Source organism: Vigna umbellata, chromosome 5, assembly GCF_029865625.1.
Source record: "Vigna umbellata cultivar VRB3 chromosome 5, Vumbellata_1.0, whole genome shotgun sequence".
NCBI lineage: Eukaryota > Viridiplantae > Streptophyta > Magnoliopsida > Fabales > Fabaceae > Vigna > Vigna umbellata.
The window spans coordinates 60,811,371-60,834,821 of record NC_142169.1 but is presented as its reverse complement, the minus strand read 5'-3'; the positions used below and the strand labels follow the sequence as shown (position 1 = coordinate 60,834,821).

At 33.2% G+C, this 23,451-nt stretch overlaps 4 protein-coding genes across 6 annotated transcripts; 2 read left to right on the top strand and 2 right to left on the bottom strand.

Annotated features, from left to right (window-relative positions):
• The first annotated feature begins 4,082 nt into the window (after nt 1-4,082).
• LOC124830130 (Ankyrin repeat family protein) lies at nt 4,083-8,591 on the top strand. Its single transcript, XM_047303767.2, has 3 exons — nt 4,083-4,466; nt 4,737-6,744; nt 7,831-8,591. Exons 2-3 carry the CDS (start codon nt 5,071-5,073, stop codon nt 8,218-8,220), a joined length of 2,064 nt encoding a protein of 687 aa, XP_047159723.1. The 5' UTR covers nt 4,083-4,466; nt 4,737-5,070; the 3' UTR covers nt 8,221-8,591.
• A 2,293-nt stretch (nt 8,592-10,884) lies between these two features.
• LOC124830131 (uncharacterized) lies at nt 10,885-12,986 on the top strand. Of its 2 annotated transcripts, none has more exons than XM_047303770.2 (4): nt 10,885-11,119; nt 11,192-11,277; nt 11,356-12,520; nt 12,829-12,986. In XM_047303770.2, the coding sequence occupies exons 1-4, from the start codon at nt 11,042-11,044 to the stop codon at nt 12,916-12,918; spliced, it is 1,419 nt and encodes a 472-aa protein (XP_047159726.1). In that variant the 5' UTR covers nt 10,885-11,041; the 3' UTR covers nt 12,919-12,986. The 2 variants fall into 2 exon arrangements, with proteins under 2 accessions (XP_047159726.1, XP_047159725.1); XM_047303769.2 differs by having other exon boundaries at nt 11,183-11,277.
• Nucleotides 12,987-13,232: 246 nt separating this feature from the next.
• PEX12 (peroxin-12) lies at nt 13,233-17,690 on the bottom strand. 2 transcript variants are annotated; one of them, XM_088091389.1, is made up of 9 exons: nt 17,395-17,690; nt 17,179-17,318; nt 16,851-17,088; nt 16,541-16,650; nt 15,452-15,526; nt 14,327-14,413; nt 13,889-13,975; nt 13,549-13,686; nt 13,233-13,445 (listed from the first exon to the last, which is right to left on the bottom strand). In XM_088091389.1, the coding sequence occupies exons 1-9, from the start codon at nt 17,606-17,608 to the stop codon at nt 13,419-13,421; spliced, it is 1,116 nt and encodes a 371-aa protein (XP_087947515.1). In that variant the 5' UTR covers nt 17,609-17,690; the 3' UTR covers nt 13,233-13,418. The 2 variants fall into 2 exon arrangements, with proteins under 2 accessions (XP_087947515.1, XP_047159727.1); XM_047303771.2 differs by having other exon boundaries at nt 13,233-13,423; nt 17,395-17,688.
• An 837-nt stretch (nt 17,691-18,527) lies between these two features.
• LOC124830133 (protein PHR1-LIKE 1-like) lies at nt 18,528-21,909 on the bottom strand. The gene is made up of 8 exons (XM_047303772.2): nt 21,639-21,909; nt 20,560-21,112; nt 20,011-20,155; nt 19,846-19,922; nt 19,718-19,757; nt 19,363-19,420; nt 19,049-19,118; nt 18,528-18,976 (listed from the first exon to the last, which is right to left on the bottom strand). The coding sequence occupies exons 2-8, from the start codon at nt 21,088-21,090 to the stop codon at nt 18,656-18,658; spliced, it is 1,242 nt and encodes a 413-aa protein (XP_047159728.1). The 5' UTR covers nt 21,091-21,112; nt 21,639-21,909; the 3' UTR covers nt 18,528-18,655.
• Nucleotides 21,910-23,451: the final 1,542 nt, after the last annotated feature.

The window sequence follows — 23,451 nt, the reverse complement described above, 5'->3', positions numbered from 1 at the left end:
TCATAACAAAATCAGTTTTAGTAATTCACGGCTCGGCTCATAGATGATAAATCTGTCATTGCTCAAATAATAGAATAATAACGTTTCTTAAGAAATATGTATTTTTATTAAATTTATAATACAAATTTTAATTTTACTTATGCATATTGAGTTATAATTAGAGACACGAATAAACTTAGCTAAAGAAAAGAAAAAAATATATTATATTTCCACTACGTTAAATTCATTGCCGTGCAATTTTAAGGACTAATAATAAGAGTTTCAAACTATGAGAACTAAAAATCATAAAGTTTCGAGTAGGGACTAAAACTAAAATCGTGTGATACTTAAGGGACGAAAAATATATTTAACCCTTGTTTTTTTCTCTTCTTATAATAATTTTTATAATTATATATAATATTAACAATTACAATTTTATATTATTTTTACTACTAAGGGTATTTTGGTAATCTTCGATTTCTATCAATTAAACAATTTTTTTATCTTTCACATCGGTCAAATCTTACACTAATTTTCACAAACTTTACTTTCAAATCCACTTTCACTCACCTTCCAATCCACTAAAAAAATTTGGTTTAAACCCTCCTTTGGTTCTCATTTTTGTATGGAAATCTCAGTTCGGTCCTCATTTTTTCATCTGTCTGAATTAGGTCATATTTTTTTGTAAATTTTAAAACCAAGTTTTATTTATTTTTTATTTACTTTATAGAAGACTTTTTTTTAAGTTTCACCACCTATAGTGGGTTAGAACACAGTTATTTTTCAGAATTAAATTAGTTTATTTTTAATTATTTATTTTATTTATTTGATAATTTTTATTTAATATTTTAATTTTCAAGTTTTACATAATATTTTAATATTATCTTTTTTCTTTAAATATAAATACATAAATATTAATTTTTATAAAAAACTATTTAAAATAATTTTTTATTATAATCATTAGATATATAATTTTATTACTTTGAAAAGTTAAAAATATAATATATATGTTGAATTTATTTAAATTTAAAAATAAAATAATTTTAAAAAAAATATAATAAACATATTTTAGTTTAAAAAGAAATGTTTTCTCTCAAATTGTCATCTAAAAATATTAAATAAGTTATTATTTTTATATAATAATTTGATATAATATAAACAATTTTGTATATTAATATTTAATTAAAATACACATAATTTTATAAAAATTTTAAAATTAAAAAATTAAAGTTATAATAATTTAGTTCAAAATAATGACTAGTGAATATGATTAAATTGGCTTATTAATTAAATTAATATATTTTTTAATATATTATTAATTAAATTGGATTATTAATATATTATTAATTAAATTAATATATTATCTTAATATAAAAAATTGAAGAGAAAATATGGTGATGTGACTTTAAGGATATTCACTCTAGGGATTTCAACACATTCTCTCTACACGTAAATCAGGAACACACATCAACACATTCTCTCTGTACCACGTGGTTTTAATTTAACGTTGTTTGAGACCAATTAACGGTTAGGGTAAAATGTGTTCATTTTTACAAAAAAATATAACCCAAATGAGGACCGAACTGAGATTTTCATACAAAAATGAAGACTAAGGAAGGGTTTAAACCAAAAATTAACAATCAATTCACCCTCAAATCCACTGCTCACTCTCTCCTAAATCAATCTTCTAAAGCGAACACAACTTTAAAGACAAGTTATAAATCCTTATGTGAAAATATTAATCCCTTAGATATTCAAACACAATATTTGCATTAAGAAATGGTGTGTAGAACGACCAAAAGCTTTGGTTTATGACTAAAATCAAACCTCTTAGTTGTTTTATCCATGTTTAAGTCCCAAAACATTTTTCAATGGTTATAGACACCACCCATAGACATTTCATCATGCACGTGAATAAGGATATAGCGCAAGAATAATGAAAGATATTTTATTGCATAAAAAGAACTGCAAAAAGTTTAGGTATATTACATCCAACCCCAATAAAATGGAGTTTAACTATACTCCTATATATTTAGAACATAAAAAGGGGTTGGAATAATGAAAATGATGGAGGAAGATGAAATCCATAAGTCTTATAATTGCCTCAAACCGTGTTTTGAGCTTTTAGTTTGTTCTTACGTTCAAAACTACTTTTTTCTCCAACTCTTAGACACTTTAAACTTCACTAAAATATGATTTCTTGTTGGGCCAAAATATCCTCTTGTTGAACCAGAGATAGTTATTCTGACATGTTGGCTTATTATACTCGTTAGGCTTATTGACTAGGCTAGTGCTGCTAAAGTCTTGTTGGACAAATGTTGATGTCTCGATAGGCGAGTGGTTTATGACAACATCTCTTTAATCTTCTTCAATCTTTGATTTTTCTACAAAATAAAGCAAAAACATAAAATTATATCTATCTATAAAACCTATATACAAGTCTTACATCTTTTCATGAAATTTAACACAAAATATATTATATAAAGATAAAATAAAAAATTCTAATAAGTGTGAATAATAAGTAATTATCGTACATAACACTTGTATGTAAAAGAAATAAAGCATAAAAGATTGTTGTTGTCTTTGTAGAGATGATTTATTGGTACAACAGATATAACAAATTGAGAAGTTCAAATCATAAATGAAAGCAACATTTGAAATGACATTATTTTTTTGTCTCGAATTTATTCATACTTCACATGAAATCTTGAGACACAAAAATAAACAAAAATCTTAAAGAAATTTTGCATGTTAAAATGCAACTCAACATTGTATCAGTCCTGGTGAACTTAAATTTGATTGAAAAGATTGAAGAATAAAATGTGTATGTAGTGTTGTATAAACAAATCACTATACCTCTTGAGTATTTGTGTAATAACAGACCATACAATTTATGTATTTAAGTCTTAATATTTTCAAGTATATATATAATGAAGATATTTTAAATATATTAAATAATGATATACAACTCAAAAATTAGTTTTAGACATAAATCAGGTACACGTTAATTTAAGTTTTGATACACAAGTTATCTTGAAATAAGTGATTTTGGTTATGAAATTTTAATGTTCATATTGTAAACTTTAGTTTACATATAAAAGTTTTACATAAAGAACAAAATTGTAAATTTAGTAAACTTTATCAATACATTTGAAGGTGATATAATTGTTTGGCTTGTGAGACAAATTATATTTAAAATACGGTATGAGAATTATGCATTGAAACAAAATTTAACGTTTTATAAAATTAACTTTCAATCACTCAATGTTGTTGACTAATTGTAAGAGGTTTAGTTTCACCTTATATTTCAATCCTTGTACACAATATACTTTTTTCGTAATTGAAATCATTTTATAAGTTTTGATGGTACGTTCTCATTTAAAAGAACTGTATATATTTTTACATATTCTTAACAAATGAGTTATTAGCTAATGTATATACATAATCCTAATTAATTAACACTTTATTTCATAAAACCAACTTCGAATATTTACAATCCTTTGACGAGTCTTCAAATAACGGAATATAATCCTTTGACTTAACACGTAGAATAAGTCATATTAGATTACTGAAACATATTTTACGTGTTAATAATCTCTATTTTATAAGTCATTTAACAATTCTATTATTATCATCCGAACATGATTAAATATCAACTTAAAATAATGTTTGAACTTCTCCTTAAGTTTTCTTATGTCAAAATAATATTCATAAAATATTTACGACGATGCAATAGAAATAAATGGAATTCTCGTAAACAATGAAAATAATAAAAAAAATATAAGAATAAATTTTAGTCAAGTTTTATTGTAAGAAATATACCTAATTAATTATATAAATGCTCTTCACATTTGAAATTACTTACTTGAAATGTACTTTTAACAATATAGTTATATTTCATGGACTTAAACCATTAACTTTCTTTAATGATAGATAATAAAAGAGTACAAATTAGAAAAATCAAAGTTTCTTTAAGAAAAATTATCCTGAATTTAATTTATTTTCTTATTATTTATATGTATATTTAGATTGGTGGCAAGTGTGTTAAATGGGAGAAAAGTAAGATTGTAGAAAAAAAAAAAGAAAAAAAAATGAAGGGGTAAAGAGAGACGGACAGAGAACAGTAGAGCGCGGGATGTTGGGGAGGGACCTCCGAGTCAGAGCGGAGGACCGAGTCGTGACCGATTCCGTCCTCTATCCTTTTGAGTCGTCTCGTGTTGTCATTTGTCAGCATTAATGGTCCCTCCCTTGCCAATCCATCCTCACCCTTCGATCTCATCTCTCCAATTTCATTCCCACCGTCCGATCTTCCCCTTTCTCTTTCTCTCTCTATTGCTCCCAATTTCAATTTCAGTTCGGAGATTTTGAACCTCTCTGAAGAACCCTAACCATCACACCCTGCTCCTGCAACCATCGCACACATCCTCTCTAAACTCATTGGATCGCATCCGCAACTCAATTTCGCCTCGCCTTCTCGCCCTCCCCAGGTCTTGGATTCTTCTTTCCTCTCTTTCTTAATTCTTTCCAACACGCTAATCTTATACCCTTCTTTTCCTTCCTAGCTCTTTTTTTTTCTTCGCTGTGTTCTGCTTCTGATTTCAATTTACGTTTTACAACACTTTATTTTTCTGGGAGCGGTTACAATTCGAGACGTTTTGTTTAATGGACAAACGCTAAATGGGTTTAATTGTAAGTCTTGGCACTCCGTGCTTGTATCTTTGTTCGGTGGTTTAGGCTCAGACTCGTTTTGTTTGCAGATTTGATTGGATCGGCTCACTGCATACTTGTGCTCGGGACCAAAATCGGGGTTTGGAGCAAAAACAGTCCGTGATATCTTGCTTTTTGTCGTTATTGCTTCTAAATCGTTAATGCAAGTGAAGTAATATCTTGTAATTTGATAGTGGAGGTTGGTTCGTTGTGGCAGGGGAAAAGAGGGTTAGAATTGGGCAGGAAATAAACTCGGATTACCCATTTCTTTGGTTTTCCCTTGTCATTGAACCGCGTCAATTGTTGATTTGAGTTTGTAAGGCAAGGTCAAGGTATGTGTGAAGTGTATGCTGTTTCTGCTTCGTAACTCAAGGTGTACGGATAATGGAAGGCAATGGAATCATTCATGATAGTAACCTAGGAGCGGGGAGAAGGGACAAGAGAGAGGTGGGAGAGAAATCGATGGAAGATTTAAGTAGATATGCACATAGTCCTGCTCACTTGGCTGTTGCCAGGCGCGACCATGCTGCCCTGAGGCGCATTGTTTCCTCCCTTCCCAGGCTGGCTAAGGCTGGAGAGGTCAACACAGAAGCTGAATCTCTTGCAGCTGAACTTCATTCGGATGAGGTTTCTTCTATTATTGATCGCCGTGATGTTCCTGGTAGGGAGACCCCTCTTCACCTTGCAGTGCGACTTCGGGATCCAGTGTCTGCTGAGATTCTGATGGCTGCTGGTGCGGATTGGAGTCTACAGAACGAGCATGGTTGGAGTGCTCTGCAAGAAGCAGTGTGCACTAGAGAGGAAGCTATTGCCATGATTATAGCACGTCATTATCAACCTTTGGCGTGGGCTAAATGGTGTCGTAGGCTTCCCCGCATTGTTGCTTCAGCATCCCGAATTCGTGATTTTTATATGGAGATAAGTTTTCATTTTGAGAGCTCTGTCATTCCTTTTATTGGGCGAATAGCTCCTTCTGACACTTATCGGATTTGGAAGCGTGGGTCTAATCTCCGTGCTGATATGACCCTTGCTGGTTTTGATGGCTTGCGAATCCAACGATCGGACCAGACATTTTTGTTCCTTGGAGAGGGCTATGTTGCAGAGGAGGGCAACTTAACTCTGCCACCTGGTTCTTTGATTGCTCTTTCTCATAAGGAGAAGGAAATCACAAATGCTTTGGAAGGGGCCGGTACGCAGCCAACAGAGTCTGAAGTTGCTCACGAAGTTTCCTTGATGTCTCAGACAAATATGTATAGACCAGGTATTGACGTTACTCAGGCTGAGCTTGTTCCCCATTTAAATTGGAGGCGGCAGGAGAAGACTGAGATGGTTGGGAGTTGGAAGGCAAAAGTTTATGACATGCTTCATGTGATGGTTAGTGTGAAGTCAAGGAGGGTTCCTGGTGCTATGACCGATGAAGAGCTTTTTGCTGTGGAGGATGGAGAAAGCATGATAAATGGGGAAAACAATGACGAATATGATGATGTACTGACTGCTGAGGAAAGAATGCAATTAGATTCTGCACTACATATGGGAAACTCTGATGGTACATACGAGGATGAGGAAAATGGAGCCTTTGATGGTCAAGAAAATGGTTCTGCAGCTTCCTTTGAGAATTCTGAAGCCAATGGCACAGTTAAAGAAAAGAAGAGCTGGTTTGGTTGGAACAAGAAAAGTTTGAAGAACAGCACTGATGACCCTGAGGATTCCAAAAGTGTGAAGAAAAACTCCAAGTTTGGCTCAGAAGGGAGCAATCAAAGATCTGTTGATCAGCAAAAGTTAGCATCTGACTCTCTGAAGGAGGATAGTGGAGACCTTAAGAAGGGAAAAGATAAAATCAATAAAAAGAAGAAGAAGAAAGGAACAAACACTGAGTCAAAGAATGAGAGTGAGTATAAAAAGGGTTTAAGGCCTGTGTTGTGGTTGACGCCAGATTTTCCTCTGAAAACTGATGAGCTTCTGCCTCTACTTGACATCTTAGCAAATAAGGTTAAGGCTATCAGAAGACTCAGAGAACTTTTGACAACTAAGCTTCCTCAGGGAACTTTTCCTGTCAAGGTAATCTAAATACCATAACCACTAGTTCTTTATATGTTATGCACGGTTGCTCTGCACTCTTGCAGGACAGCATGTTCATATCTCCTGTAGCTGGTTTTTGTTGTCATTGAGTCAGCTAAAATTGCATATCATGATGAAAATGCAAAATTATACTTAAGTACGTATTTATGCATCACGAATATCATATAAAATGGATAGTTACTAAACTCGAAAACTTAAATTGAAAGTTCATTATTCATATCCATTAGTTCACCTGCAAGTCGTAAAAAGCACTGGAAGAACCAAAACAGAGAGAGGCCAGATAACCAGTTGACAAAATCATAACTTTTGAAAGCAGAACCCAAGGCATGGACACAGAATGCCAAAGTCATATGTTTTTTTTTTGTTTTGCAAACTGGGTTGCGAAACTCAACCCACTAAACCTGACGCATTAGCAAAAATTGGCTAAAAATTTATGATCTCACAATCTTACGACCAAGATAAGTGATTTCGCAATGATCAAAGCCGCAGCCTCCAAAACGTGCCAGATTGTCCTACAATCTCATGATTTTCCCTTCATTGGCCTATATACACACATACGTACCTAAAGAACATTTGAAGTTTAACAACTTTGATGACATTATGACTGACATGGGTTTATCTTTTCTCCTGTTTCTTGTACTGGTATTTGCGCATGAGTAGATTTTAGGTGTCTTTTTGAGTGAATATCATCTGCACGGTACACCTGTACTGTAATTGTTATTTTAAACTATGCCAGCCTATTCTAAAATGATTCAAGGCAAAGCCGAGATTTGCTGCTATTGTCTGGACAAGGGAACGAGCAGGAGGGTTTTTTCTAGATTTATTGTTACTCCTATCACACTTAGACTTTTCTCATGGTTGAATAGTTATATTTTAGTTGACTGTGAGTTAGATGATCGGCCATTTAGCCGATCTACTTCAAAGAAATCAATCTTTGTTTGAGTGTTGGTGCAATTCATGCCTTGTTTCTACCAATCTGTTACTATCTGTCATTACAGTTTTCAGCATCCATACTTGTTCTTTATAAAAGCATCTGGTTTAATGATAATAACCTCTGGGACTCAGGTTGCTATTCCGATAGTTCCTACCATCCGGGTCCTTGTCACTTTTACGAAATTTGAGGAGCTTCAGCCTGTGGAGGAGTTTTCAACGCCACTATCAAGCCCAGCACATTTTCATGATGCCAAATCCAAGGAATCAGAGGGCTCTAGTTCGTGGATTTCATGGATGAAAGGAAGTCGTGGGGGGCAGTCGAGTGACTCTGATAGTCACAGATATAAAGATGAAGTTGATCCTTTCAACATACCAGCGGACTACAAATGGGTAGATGCGAATGAGAAGAAACGCAGAATGAAGGCAAAGAAAGCGAAAAGTAAGAAACATAAGAAGTTGCAGACAGCGGGAAAAGGTGGAGATGGAGTGCATCAGAGGACGGAGGACGTAGAAGAAGAGTAGTAAGTAGTATCGTGGTATGGTATCTCTGGGTTTAATTGCTTGAGGCTTTGATAATTGTTGCCAGAGAAAAGTGATCTTTCTTTTGTGCACACAGCCACAGCTGACATTATAGCTCTATGTTGGAGGGTTTCTCCAAGAATTTACTAGAAATTTCTTGGGCAACCAATTGTTATTAGTTAAGAAAAAGGTGCCTTTATTTTTTTTTTCTCCCTCGTTTTGCAAAGCAAGCTTTATCTTCTATAAATTGTTGTATTGCCATTGAAGAGCAAGGGTGCTTGGCTTCATTCTAGTTGTCCTTAGATACTACTACCTACTATTTGTATCTACTCCTATCTCCATCATTATCCATTTTTCATTTTCCTGAGTGCTAATCTCTATTTCTATCTACTTTAATATCATTTACCTTTTCCCTCTATCTATCATTCCATCTCATAAAACACTCAGAAAATTTATCATTAAGTGTAATTTCTCCACAAAATTAATAGAATAAATAAATTTAAAAAATATTACAATGATAAGTAAGTCATGCTAAGCACAACTTTAAATTAAAAAAGTGTACTTATAAAACACTTTGAAATCCTAAGTTGTACCTATATAACACTTTGAAATCCTATATGAGATACACGACTTTGGTACGATTTTTTTATTTATTAAGTGTAAATGAAAGTCGTGAAACAACTTATATTTTTTTTACGTGGTTTATGTTAGAAAAATAAGAAAATAAAAGAACTGGATGAGAAATTAAATTAAGCATTTTAAGATAAGAAAATTAAAAAAATAGAAATAAATAATTTTTTTATAAAGTAAAACAAATTCAATAAAATGAGGAAACAATTATTTCAAAATATGATTTTTTTATTATTTGTATAGACAATTTTCCTATTATTATTTTTCACTTTGACAATAATTCTTTTAACTCATTTTAAATTAATTCATCCATTTCGTTGTAAATACTAACAGTAGTTGGTATTATGATAATGAAATTCTGTATTCAAATATCTCATAAGTTAAGCTATAAACTGTATTCAAATATATTGGATTCTTCTCTAGAGAGAAACAAATCTTATATTTCAATTTGTACCCTTTCTTTCTCCTAATCTTGCAATTATTAAATACTAGAAAAAAAAAGTTTAGGTCGAATTCCTTTGATAATTATCCAATTCTTTATATTTTTAAATAATTAGAATTAGGATACTTTTTTAGTGTTAATATACGAATATCAAAAATAGATTTTTCTAGAATTAAGTTCTTCAAAATTGAAGAATCTTTCAATTCAAGATCATATAAAGTAAATTAAATATGTACCTAACTTTATCCTATACATCAAACAGAAACTTATCCTTACACAGCCTTTGATGGAAAAAACTTAAATTAGTCTTACGTGCATAATTTCTTTCACCTCTTATTTTTCATAAATTGAAGTAAATAAAAAGATTTTGAGAGTTGCCCGTTTAGTTTTTGGACACAAAATTGGCAAGTTAAATATTCATTTCTATCTCTTACATCTATCAAATTATTCCATTAATTTATACAAAATTATCATTTTGCCTCTAAATTTACATAACTATTATTTTTTTCTTTCATAACAAATAAGGTAATATTCATTTAACAGATAAAAGTATTATCGTCTCATTTTTTTCTTCTTCTAATGATCACAAACTTGAAAAATATAAAGTTGGAATTTCAACGAAAGAATTCAATTAATTTACTACATTAAAATAAAACGCTCCTTTTAAATAGTGTGTAGTATTAAATTACCCTTACAATTTATTTACTGTGATCCCTAATTTTTCTTCAAATGATAAAAAACTGAAATTTAAGTTTCAATTTCAACAACATTTCAGTTAATTTACAAGGTACACTGTGTTAATAAGACGCTCCTTTTAAAATTAAAAGATTAAACCCACTTTTTCTTTTATAATTATGTCCCTGTCAATGTCAGTTTTTATAAAATTTTATTTATCAATTCAGCTTTACAAAACTAAACAATTTTGATTCATTTTAATATCTCATCTAATTGCAAGTAATAATAATAATAGTGACAATTATTCATTTATGTAAAATATTAATAATTTTGCGAATTAACTTTAATACATGTATATTAACATTACTTTTATCACTACGCACATGTTTGAAAGAAAAAAAAAAACAAGAAAATACGGTGTTAAGTTTAAGTGACTCCATTGTTAATTCCAGAAAAAATATATTATTGTTTAATTTAAGAACTTTCTTTCTTTAGATAGAAACATTTAGCATATGAAACATATTATTCAAATAATCAATGTTAAAAAAAACTCCCTATAATCCTTAGTATAAGTCCCTTTTAACATAATCAATACAAGTAATTAATTTGGTTGAATTTTTAAAATAATATACTAAATTTACTCTTAATATTAATGACTTTTAATTTATTTTCATTATTTATCAATAAAAACACACATTTATAATATTTAATGTGTGTGTATATATGCATGCACGTTTTGTTGTATTTGAACAGGGTGTTAAAGGATATTGAATTCCATTTATTGAGTAGTTTTAATTGTTTTGAGTGATTCATTTATTGAAGAAATAGTCAACTAGTAGAGTGGAATTAGGAGCGAAAACTGATGTGGGAATGAATCTTAACGGTCAAATTTGAAAAAGTTGCGCTCCGAGATTCTGAAACCTTTTTCATGACCGTTTGTTTCTCTGTTTCTAAAAATCCCTTTTTTCAAAATCTCTTCTCAGTAGTTACTTCTCTCATCATAGCATGGCTTCCTAAGCAATCTCACTCTTCTTTAGCACCAAAGTCACTTTACGCAACACAGTTCATTAATCAATCATGAGGTGCTTTCTACCATGCTTTCGCACTTCTAAACGTCGTAACCAATTGCGTTCTAAGGATGCAACTCTCACACAAGTAAGCTCACTTTGCTCTTTCTCTCTCTCTGTCTCTTTTATCTTAATCTAAGTTTCTCAAAAGTTGTCACAGACCCATGTGGGGGAAGGAGCTGTTGAACCTCTTGCACGGCAGAAGACTGCTGTTGAAGAACTCATTGATTGCATAGCAGAATCAAAGTAAGCTATCCATTTTGTTATGATTTTTTTTTATCTAATTTGATTTGATTACATATGTAGCTATCTTTACGCTTTCAGAATAAGAAATGAAGAGCAATCAAATAATAACAGTGTTGAAACCAAGGAAGCACCTCAGATAGATGAGAAAAGGAATGACCGTGAAAGAGATGATGAGATCAGTGAAAGATTGCATCAGGAAGAGTCATCGGAGTCACTGTTCTCTCTGTCTGTTTGTTCAAGAAAAAAAGTTTCAGATGCCGAAGCAGTCGAGCCTGAAGTTAATAGTCCGATGCAATTATGCACAAGAGAGGTACCTGAAGCATTTGGGTCATCCCCAAATGCGCCACTTCAAAATATTTCGTCCGTTCTGAGTCCAGTTGAAGAATTTACCCATGAAAATCCATCCAAGGAGAAGGACGATAAGGAAGGAGAAAAAGGGAAAGTGACTCACCCTGTTCTACAGTATAGGTATAGAGATTGCCCAGATGACGAATACGACGACGTTAATTTAGATACAAGTGAATTTGATTCTACGCTAGAAAATGACGATCCTCAGAGTGAGAAGAGAAAAAGGGGGAAAGAAGGCGCTGTTGTTAAACGAACATGGGTTCAAGAAGAGTCTTCGGAATCTCTGTTTTCTCTGTCTGCTGATTCTAGAATACGAATTTCATCAGTAGAAGCAGAGAATGAAGTGGACAGTCTAGTGTCAGCGAACATCACACAAAAAGAAGCACAAGGGAGGATTCCAGATGTTTGCTCATTGCTGAATCCAATGGAGAGGGTAGTGAAAGCAAGAGAGGTGCATCCACTGAAGATCGATAAAGAAAACATAAACTTGGTAGTGCAAGATGGTAACATACCCGTTAGTTCAGAGCCTGCTTTGAAGCTGTCAAACCGCAAGGGTAGGCAATTCAGTGACAGCAAAAGAAGGGAAGAAATTGGGGTAGAGACCAGCCTCTCTAGCTGGTTGGTTGAATCGGAAAGCACGCCTATTTCCATTAATAGTAACAGTTGTGTGGGAGAACATACACCAAAAGGAAGAAGAGGTTCACCGTGGAGTCACGAGGATAGGCCAATTTTGGGAGCCTTAACAGTTGAAGAGATCAGGATGTATTCTTTATCTGCATCTTCAAGAAGGTCTAGAAGCCGGAGTCCCGACGAGACACCCATCATAGGTACTGTTGGAAGCTACTGGACTCACACAGAACAGAGCATGGATTTGCAGTTCAACAAAAAAGGAAAGGTAAGATGAAGTATGGATATATAATTCAAAACTGCTGTTATTCTAGCAATTTTGTTTTGTAGTAAAATTATAGTTATTTTACAATTTAAGATAACTTAAAATGTTTCTTCTGCTATACCCTTGTTTATATATATATATATATATATATATATTAAAGCGTCAAATTTTAAAACTACTACATTAAAATAGAAGTACTTTTTTAGTCTCTACAAATATAATAGTTAATGTTTTTTTAATTAGTTCAAAGAAAATACTAATTAGTTAGTGTACGTACAAGGCTGAGTAGATCTTAACTGCTTTTATTGCAGGATGTAACACCAAAGAGGAGTACAACGGCATTACAAACAAGACTAGAAGGTGCATTTGATGCTAGTGTATCAATGGGTTCAACGGCGTGATTTTTGTTTTAGCCCTGGAAGAATATTAATGAGAAAAGCGTAGACCATTTTTTTTTTCTGAAGTAGAAGCTTGTTTTGAGATCTTTGATCATTTGATGCCCAGATTTTTACATTGAAATTCTTACTTTCGCAGTTGCTGCTGTACGCAGATATTGTCTCAATTCTTACTTTCGCTATTCGGTATAAAATCACGGTCTAGAAAGATAAAAAACATTGTCTCAATTTCCATTTTTTTTTGTATTGGCTACAATTCATAGGCAACAGCTACTTAGAGATGACGATGTATATATACAAACTTAGTACATAGAGAAAGATGAAGAAAACAATGCCAAAAAATTATTGGGATATATATATATATACATACATTAGTACATGAATAGTTGCCCCATGTATTCAACAAAAGAAAAGATTCACAAAAAAAGATAACTGAGACCTAGACATCATGAAAGAGTCTCCTAATCTGGTCAACTGTTGCAGGCATTAAAGTAATTGGGCAGCGCTTATACTGTAATGTGGAAAACCAAAATCTAGCATTAGATAAAAAATAAGTGCGGCCGGTTAGTTAACATTGTTTACATAGGAAAAGACCGATAGTTTAAATTTAGCCATGAAATCAGATAGAACAGTCACCTGAGTAATATACTTAAATATGCAAGCATAGCAGAAGGCAAACCCAGAAACTGTAACTACAGATGGATTTACACGCTTCTGTGAGCACAAGGGACAAATTGTCCTGTCTGGTGGTAGTGGTATCCCATCTTTCTGTACCTGTTTTTATTATAAATATATTAGACTCAGTTCATAGTAGGCAACGAACCAGCACATTTTTTTTTTTACTTTTAAATTCTACTTACTGACAGTGTGACAGTACATCATAGAGGATGCAAGTCTAACTAGTGAAAAATAAACCTTTACAATGAAAGTTGAAAAGAGTTATAATCTGTTTGTCTAGAATAATTTATATCTTCACCTTTGGTGGAGGAGGAGGAGGGGGAGGAGGATATACTGTTGGAGCTGACATTCTCTCCTCAGCAGATTGGTACCACCATTCCATCATCTACATAAATTCACATAGGTGATGTATTAATAATTACACATACAAAGCTAAACCTATTTAAACTGAACCCAGCCAGCAATGGAACAAGAGGCTTGAGCCAATAGTGATCATCCTCGTTTGTAGCAATATTTATTATACCAAACCGGCGGACACAGATCAAATCTAGAATTGGAAACTAGGTCAATAAAATCTACCAAGCTATGATATTTTTTATACGTATTTCACCATATTGTTAGTACTCAATGAAAAAAGAAATATATACATGCATAAATATATGCATACACATATATACATAACTACATGTATATACATATAGACAGACACGCATACATATGTGGATAGCCATCTCACCTTAAAGAAAAACACTGCTGCAATCAAACCGGTTTGTGCATAATCAAGAACAGTGTACGTACAGCTGAGCAATGCTCCTTGCAATGTCTGAGATACGAATACATCATGTGATTAAAATGGAGCATAGACAGAACATTTATTCATAGTCAGCATTGTAATGCGTTACATACATAAAGAGCGTTTAGTCACTTTATCCTGTACAACCTAACATAAAAGGTTTCAGCACACAGCAAGTTTCTCACAATGCAGGCCCAATACTTGAAAGGTACAGGTACAACGCACCAGTTATACAAGTTCTACTTCTCAATTCGTTGAACACAATGACTTTGTGGACAACATTATACAGATTTTATTTTGTACGAACATCATTCATATTATGTATTTAATAATGTCAAACAAAATATAAGCAAAAGTAACACCGTATTATTATAATCCATGCTTCTTATTGTTGAGCTTAAAAATAGAACTGACTTAAAATTAGTCATTGTAAAATAATTTTACACCTTTAAATGTAACCAATAAATGGTAAGCAAAAGTTCCTTTTGGTGTAAGAGGAACTTGCTGTAATTGTTAGATGCTATCTCAGAAAAATTTGATTTTCACAACCAGACAGAGTTAAATTTATAAATCAATGTATAAGGTTTTATGAGTATATTTCTGGAAAATAAATGGTTTTCATGGGCTTGTGTAAACAACAATAAGTATTGTATAACCATTTAAGATAAATTGTCTCTGTATTTTTTTTTCTACAATTATTTTGCCATCATTCAACTCATGGGTTCTTTGCACTTGTTTCTTTGGTGATATATTTTTTAAATTCTAATTCTGGCCGAGTATATGCTACTATCGCCACTTTTTTAGCTACATTTTCTTTTGCTTCCTGTCTGATTTTTGTTTGACAAAATATCCTTTCCTTTCCCATTACTCTCATTGAAGTTGGATTGCTTACTTCAATTAGCCCAAAACAAAGAGAGAAAAAATTGAAAATATTATATGTCAGTCTAATATGGAAAGAGAGAAAGCCATGGACAACGTCAATAAAGTAAAAGAGTATAACTAGCTTCTTGAGTTTCTTCTTAATTCATGAAAACATAAGGTTATCATACAGATAATAAAATCATATACCTTCAACCATTGGGGGCCACGAAGTCTCTCACGTTCACGGTTACGCATCTTTGAAATTCTAGAAGACATATCCATCTATCTTGACACGAGAGAGAATAAAAAAATCAATCATATAAACATAAATGACAAATTTATTTTCTGGTGTTAACCAAGCAATTAGAGAATTCTTAAGCTGCTAAGCAACTCACAAATTCTTACATTGAATAATTTATTTGAGTTCCATATACTGAAGAATGCAAATAAAAGAATAGTATGTGTTTCGAGCACAATTACCATACAGTAGAATCATAGGTACATGATAGATTGATGGTGCAGAAACTCATCACATTTGAAAAAAGATTTGATATTCTGGGAAGGATCATGCACTAACCAATTTATACCAATAAATTTTTTTCTTCCATAATTCTACTCATAGCCACTTTAACATGCACCCACAAACAAACAAACAAACACAAAACCTATAACACAACAACACTTAACAAACACCATAAGATTAAAAATAATTTTATTTGTTGACATCTCAGGAATGCTGGAAAAGTTATTATTTGATTCAATTACATTTTGGGAACAAGGAGGCTGCTAATATATGCAACCTTGGGAATTTTGATGGTATCCTCGTGCAAAAGAAAAAACAACCGAAAAAAATAATTGAGTAAATAGTCAAATGATCAAATCAGTCTTCTCATTTCGGTTCTTCATATTAACTTAGTTTCTAGTATCCCTGAAACTGTAATTTTTCATTCCTTTTAGTCCCTTTGTGAAATGAGCTATAGTTCCACTACGGACTAAAATGGTATTACAAAGCTATAGAACTTAAGGATAATCATGATATTAAGTTGTACATGTGAGGGACTAAAGTGACAGTATTTTCAATTTCAAGGATTTATTTTGCATTTCCCAGTTTCATGAATTATTATGACCTCTCTTCACAATTTTCAGGGACTACAATTGTAGTTCACTAGAAAACAGTCAGTTATAAAATACTAAATATTTGCACCGATGAAAAATGCATGGCTGATCATGTTTTCTTTTTCAAATAACACGATAATTTGTCTAAATGTAATGATATCCTAATTCATAACTGTCTACCATCTCTTGCCCAGTAGCTCGACAGACATGAATCCCAAGTGCGTGCAGTGCTAGCGAGTAGTATCCAGTAGCATCCAACAAGTACAACATCTGGTAAGCAAATTGCAAACCTACATAGCAAATATCCTACATTAGACATTGAAAAATATTCAAATTCCAGAGAATACTTTGTCGTTACAGATAGAACGAATGCATATCCTTGAATACAAAATTTAACCGAGTTCTTAAAATCAAGTCGATTTGGGTTTATCCGTTGGAAAAAAAATCAGGATACAAATTCTTAACTCTCAACATCTTGCATTTAACATACCCTCAGTACTAGCGTGCAACCACGGGTAGCAAAACCCTACAATTTTCTGAACTCTCTTAGTGATACGCATTGTAACGGAGGCACCGGTGTCAGAGGTTGGCATTGACACCGGAGAATAATCTCCTCGGGCATCATCATATCCCCCATTTTCATCTCCCCATAGAGTGGCCTGAAGCCTCGCTTCCCTCTCTCTGTTGTAGATTGAATGCAACTTAGATTTCATATACGGCAACACAACCTGTTTAATCAATGATAATGGAGGAAATTAAGAAGCAACAATTAGGGTTACACGACAAAAGAAAACAAAGAAGCAGAACAACTACAGTACCAAAAAAACAACTGAAAGAATTTTCTGGCGTCTCCGCAAGCTGCCTCCACCGGCGGTGGCAGCAGCAGTATCGTCAATTTTGGCGGTGATATTGGCCGGTCTTCTTCGAAGACCGTACAGAGATTCCGAAAAAGAAGCATCTAGAATGAGGAAATAAGAGGAATGAGCAGAAATAATTGGTGTTATGTGTGATGGAGAGTGTGGTTTTGGGTGTACCTGTGGTTCGTAAGGTGTGAGATTCGAGTACGAGCATGAGTAAGGCGAAGGATTCGTCTTCGAAGTCCAGGAGCTTGTGAAGGAAAGGTCTGCGTAAGGCCAAGACGCCGATGGAGTAAGTGAGAGCGGCGCGGAGACTCGCCGGAAGCTGCTGAGCCGCCGCCATCTCGAAGAAGGTAGGGCGGCTGCCTTGCCCACCCACCTGGAACAACATTTCTCTCTTTCAATCCCGCCACACCAACCACCGCCATGCTCACCTCGTTTCCATTTATCTCTTCTACCACCTGCTCTGTTTTTTTTTTTTGTTTACTCTTTGTTAATTGTAAAAATATAATTATAATTATTTTTTTATTATAAAAAAATTGGAAATATAATTAATCATTTTTTATTTATTGATGGTAATAATAATAAGGTTAAATATACTTTTAGTTATACACTTTAATATAAAATTAAAATTTTGATATAATTTGATATTAAAATTAAAAATTGAATAAATTAAACTTTTTTAATTTAATTGTGTTAGATTTTTTCTTTTTATTAATAACATTTTAATTTGACTATAATAGTTTATCTTATTTTAACTCAAATATATCATAATGGAACGTGCAGTTTAAATATAAGCATAATATAAAAAATAAAAAATAATAGAATTAGGTTAAAATAATTATATAAATTTATTTTTAAATTTTAAAGATCAAAATAGACAAATTTTAATTTTGAGTTTAAAAGCTAAAAATATATTTAATTCATACTATATTAAAACTAAAATTTTCCCCATTTACCAAAAAAATCTCCAATAATATAGGAAAGTAAAAATAAACCTCTCTTTGATTACTTGATAAACAATTGAGTTACATGATATTGAATAAAATAAATTGGATTAATAATTTGAAATCAATACATGTTCGATCAGTTAAATATGTTTTTGTTTATTTTGTAAATTAAATTAATAAAAAAAATTGACTTAAATATCATTTTAATTCTACTTTTTATTTATTTTATTCAATTCGATCCTATTATTAATAAAAAAAATCAATCAATTTTACCAATTTTAGAAAAGACAACAATGAGAACACTTCAATTCTAATCAGTACTATTCATGGCATATTTTAGAGGAAAGAGAAGACGAAAAGCACGTTGAAACTTCCAATAATATTTCTACAACTTCCATGGATTCCAAACAAGTCCAAGAATATTTAACGATTCTAGGCAATGAATTACATCCCAATCATCATCCTACAACCATCAAACAATCCAACGGTTATGAACTTTTCACCCGTTTTGTAGCTGGTGCAATTTCATCTTCATCTTCATTCATCACTTCTTCACCTTCACTTGTTTTTTGCTTTGTGCTTCCATTCTTCTCTTCATGCATCATTTTCTCATGTCCTTCATTTGAGGTTTCTACTGGAGGAGAAGAAGGAAGCACAGTGTCTGATGGGGTGGTGGAGGTGGCGGTGGCAGCAGCTGCCTCTCCGGAGGAGCCATTAACCTTCTTGCCACCCATCTCTCTTTGTTTCTCAAACATCATCTGAAGACGTTTCCCTTGGTCTTCGATTTGAATTTGCAACTTTCTTTGTATCTGCATAACACAACACAACAGTTACAGACTCAGAAAGAAAGAGCAACCAAACACAACTCATAAGTTAACAACCTCAAGTTGCTCGTGAAGTCGCTTCTGGAGATCCATCTGCAATCGTAATGCTTCAGTGATCCCTTTACTCCTGCAAAAGAATTACCAAAGTATGTTTCTGAGCATTGCTATGTTCACTCTGAGAAAGGAATCTCAAGGAGCAACTGTTCATATATGACATCAGAATGGTATCATAGCAAGAGTGAATTACTTGGTACTAATCTTAAATTATATCTCAAATTATAATATTAGAGAAGAGTTAAACTGAGAAAACGTTACATTCTCTAATAACTAGCATGCATGAGCCTGCACAGAGAGGGAGAGAGAGAACTCACGTTTTTAAGTCTAGAGATTTCATTTCTTCTATTGGTGTCGTCTTTTTCTCTGATGTTCCTGCATGCATAGAAAAGCAGCTCATTCACAGCCAAACAAGAAAAAGGAATTTATGCTTGTAATGCAATGTGACCTAAAGACTTAACTTTCTCTTTGTTGGGATGAGAGAAAACGAGAAAATAATTTGAACTTTAAAATGAAGAGAAAAAATTGAATTTTTATCCTCCTTCAACAATCAAGAGAAATTCCCAATTTTTAAAACGTTCTTTCCTTCCTATTCTGTCTCTCTGAAAGCAAACAGGTTAAGGAAGTATGAAGAAGAGGCACAATACGATTCCTAATCACACTTTAGCATACCTTCTGATGGCTCTGGTTTGTATCTGGCAGTTCTATATTTCTGAAATTAAAAGCATTTGGAAAACATGAGATTAAATAAATCGACACACCTAAAAGCTTTTTAAGAGGATGATAAACCAAAGATGTACCTGCAAGTGGCTTTTTACATGATAGATGGTAAGGCCATCAACTTTCATCAGATTCAACACACCCTTTGGAGTAGCCTCTGCGTGTTAAGTAGTTTACATCATGAGACAACAATAAACATTCCAGAGAGAAGGTTAGAAAGAACGAGATCACGGAAATGAACATACTCTCACTACCACCAAGCTGATTGACTGCTTCCACAAAGGCCTCGTGAAGTTCTGGAGTCCAACGCATTCTAGTCTTAGTCTGTGGTGTGGTTGCTGCTGAATTGCCATTAACTTCTCCAGATGGTATATCCAGCAACTGAGGAACCTGAAATGAACGCATTAATGGAGTAGGATAGTTTTCAGCAACTTTTACAAAAATAAATACACAAACAGAGCAAAGAGGTTAAGGTGCATGATGAAAATAGTGTTCAAACTGTTAAGAATCCCATATACATCATACAACAGAAGAAGGAAAGAACTGTATACACAAATTCAAATGTACAAGGTGATGGAATAAGGAAGTTTATGGAGATCATTTAGTCACAAGTAATAACAAGATAAAAAGATCAAGATTGACTTAATTTTCATATGCATCGGTGACTAGTTCATTCATGTACAAAAATCATCCTCATAGACTATAGAGGCAACCAAAAATGAGATGCCACCTACTCCTTCTAGTAACTTCACAGATGTGACAAGTATTTGCAAAAATCAGCTTGAGAAACATACCTTTGGTTTTGGTTCTGCTGCATTGTCATCACCAAGAAGCTGACTCCAGTTTGGGTGAAGAGAATCATCAATTGACATTAACTGATCAACCCACTCCCCAAAATCGGTTCTTTTGACATTCTCATCGTTTATGTAACAGGCATTGTCTACCACCTGATCATGCTGGGCAGAAATATTTTCGGGAAAGCCAAGAATATCCTGAAAGGGATCTGGTCCCCAGGTAATATCTGTGCTTTCATGAGGGTGAGAAATGAATGTTGTTGAGTGTATTTCGGAAGACACATTGTCACCCAATGTCTGAGAAACAAAGGGGAGATCTTCATTTTGCCTATCATGCTGTGAAGCATAGGGAAAAGGGGTGCCATCAGGATATTCAGAGGGTGATGAGATGATCTTCCCAGCACTTGTGATTAAATTTGATGAGACAGAATTTGCAGCCAGATCACTGGCAGGTGAAAGATGACAAGAATCTGGGGGCTTCATATACTTGTTTTCTAGGGGAGTGGGAAGAACACGAGAAGATGAAGACATAGCTCTGGAGTCCCAAGTGAATCTGCAGCAATTTAACACAGTATGTACATTGGTTTAGCCTTGAAGCTGATGAAATTTAACACTAAGCCATTAGAAAACAAGTTCAGTTTTAAGCATCAGCTTTGGCAGAAGAAGGGAGGTTTGAAGAAAAAGAGTTGTTAAGGGGGTCATCAAATTGAAATTCGCAGTCAGTTAAAAGCATTGACAAGTGTCGTAGTCCGTGAACAGAACCACCAGAGCTGCCACACAACCCTCTCTGCAGCCACAAATTGAAGAAAACGAACCCACCACGCAAGATGCCTCTTTTGCAGGCCATAACCATTCATTGAGACCACACAATTCAGCCAATAACAGATCAAAATCACACCCCCAGATTCACAGAACTTCATTAAAAAAACTCAAATTACAAAAATTTAACAAGGCACATAGAATTTCAAGAGATAAGGAAAATCGGTTGTGAAAAACATAACCAAGCCATGGAGTGGTTAAAGGGTGAAGAACTGAAAGTGCGCATATGGAATAAAAAACGCAGCAGTAGAAAATCTTACCTATAAAGGGATGACGATGATGAGTCTTTGGAATTGGGAAAAACCTGAAACGGAATCTAAAAAGCCGAGGAATCCAACTAAAAAACGGAGGGTAAGAGAGAGAGAGAGAGAGAGAGAGAGAGAGAGAGAGAGAGAGAGAGAGAGAGAGAGAGAGGGAGATAGATAAGAAGAGGAGGAGGAAGAGGGAAGAAATGTAATGCACACGTATATGAATTTGTCGTGTTTAACTCAAACAAACAATCTTAGAATCCAAACTCTGTCCGTCCAAGGCTCTTGCTTTTGATTCTACTTCTCATGATTATGGCAAGAACAGGTGAACCCAAAAAAAAACATCCTGCGGCTCGCACGTGTGGGGACAGGGTGGTTCTGGGCCGTCAGATTTCAGTCCATTTATGAGGTGATTGGGTTTGTTTTGTCCTGAGTTGCCATTTGCAAGTTGTTGACTTTGATAAGCCAAGAAAATAATGAGATGGAAAATGGAAAATATTAAAAAAAGGGTAAAGTAAAGTGCTTGGTGTTGGCTGCTGATGAATACGAAAGGCTGCTGATGTATTGGGTGTGAAGTGAGAGTGTCCAAAATGGTCAATCCATCATGATGTCACTTTCTACTTCCTTTTGGCAACTCATGGTGCCACTTTCTTCCTCCAACAACTTTCTCTGCTCTATTAATTTTCTGAAAAAAATTCAATGGCAGAGATGCTGTAATCACTGTGCAGCTAATACTAACAAATAGTCTCAAGCTTCAAACTTTGACAGGAAAGAAAATAAACAAGCATTGGTGCCATCAAAGGGTGATTGTTTTTCCAAACATTGGATGCAATTTTCTTTATTCTCGGCAGTCCAAGTGCAGTGAATGTGTACTGTTAGTTCACACAGAGAGAGAAAGGGAAAGAATGGAAAAGGAATATAAATATCGTATGATAAGGTGTCTAAATTATGGAGCTGTCCATCTATGTAAATAAAAAAGTTATTACAAATTACAAAAATTATATTTCATTAAATGGAATATGCATTTTTTAAATAATTCATCAAATACAATATATATATATATACATATATACACACACATTTAAGAAATATTATTTTAATGCATTTTTTTATTATGAACGAAAATTTAAAGAATGTGTTATTGACCACTGGTCTATATACTTATTAAATTTATTGAATGCGATGAATAATAACCAAAAGAAAGCGTTACCTTTTACATAATAAAACAAACTTAAAAAAAAATAATATAAAGAATTAAACTTGTTTATATTTCTTAGACTTGAAAATAAAATCTGAATACATTTATATTCCAAATTTTAATATATTTTGATCTTAAATTTTAAAAAATATTTGATATAATTTTTTTAATTTAATGATATTAATTTTTTTAAAATATTATAAATACTTAATTTACTCTTTTAAAATCAATTGAAATCATATGAAAAATTATTAGAATAAAAAATTAGTTTATGAAAAAATGGTTAACAATTTTAATTTTATCTTTTATTTCATTAGATCTCATGTATTTGTATCATGTTCTTGAAATTAGAAAGACTAGAGGGATTGCATGAATAAGACAAAGACAAAGTGTTCATGGTGTAAGGCAAAACATAGTCACCGGAAGACATAATGGCCTAAACAGAAATAGAAGGTTCTTTGAGGTAAAACAACAAATACATGAGAAGCGCTTAACGAAAGGTGAAAAGTTGAGTGATGTGCACCAAGAAAAGTGATGTGGAATAGAGAATGGTCATATAATCAGTAATTTGTCACGCACCTTCAAGCTGGGAGTAGATGTTTCTCATGCCCAACTTGATGTAATGCT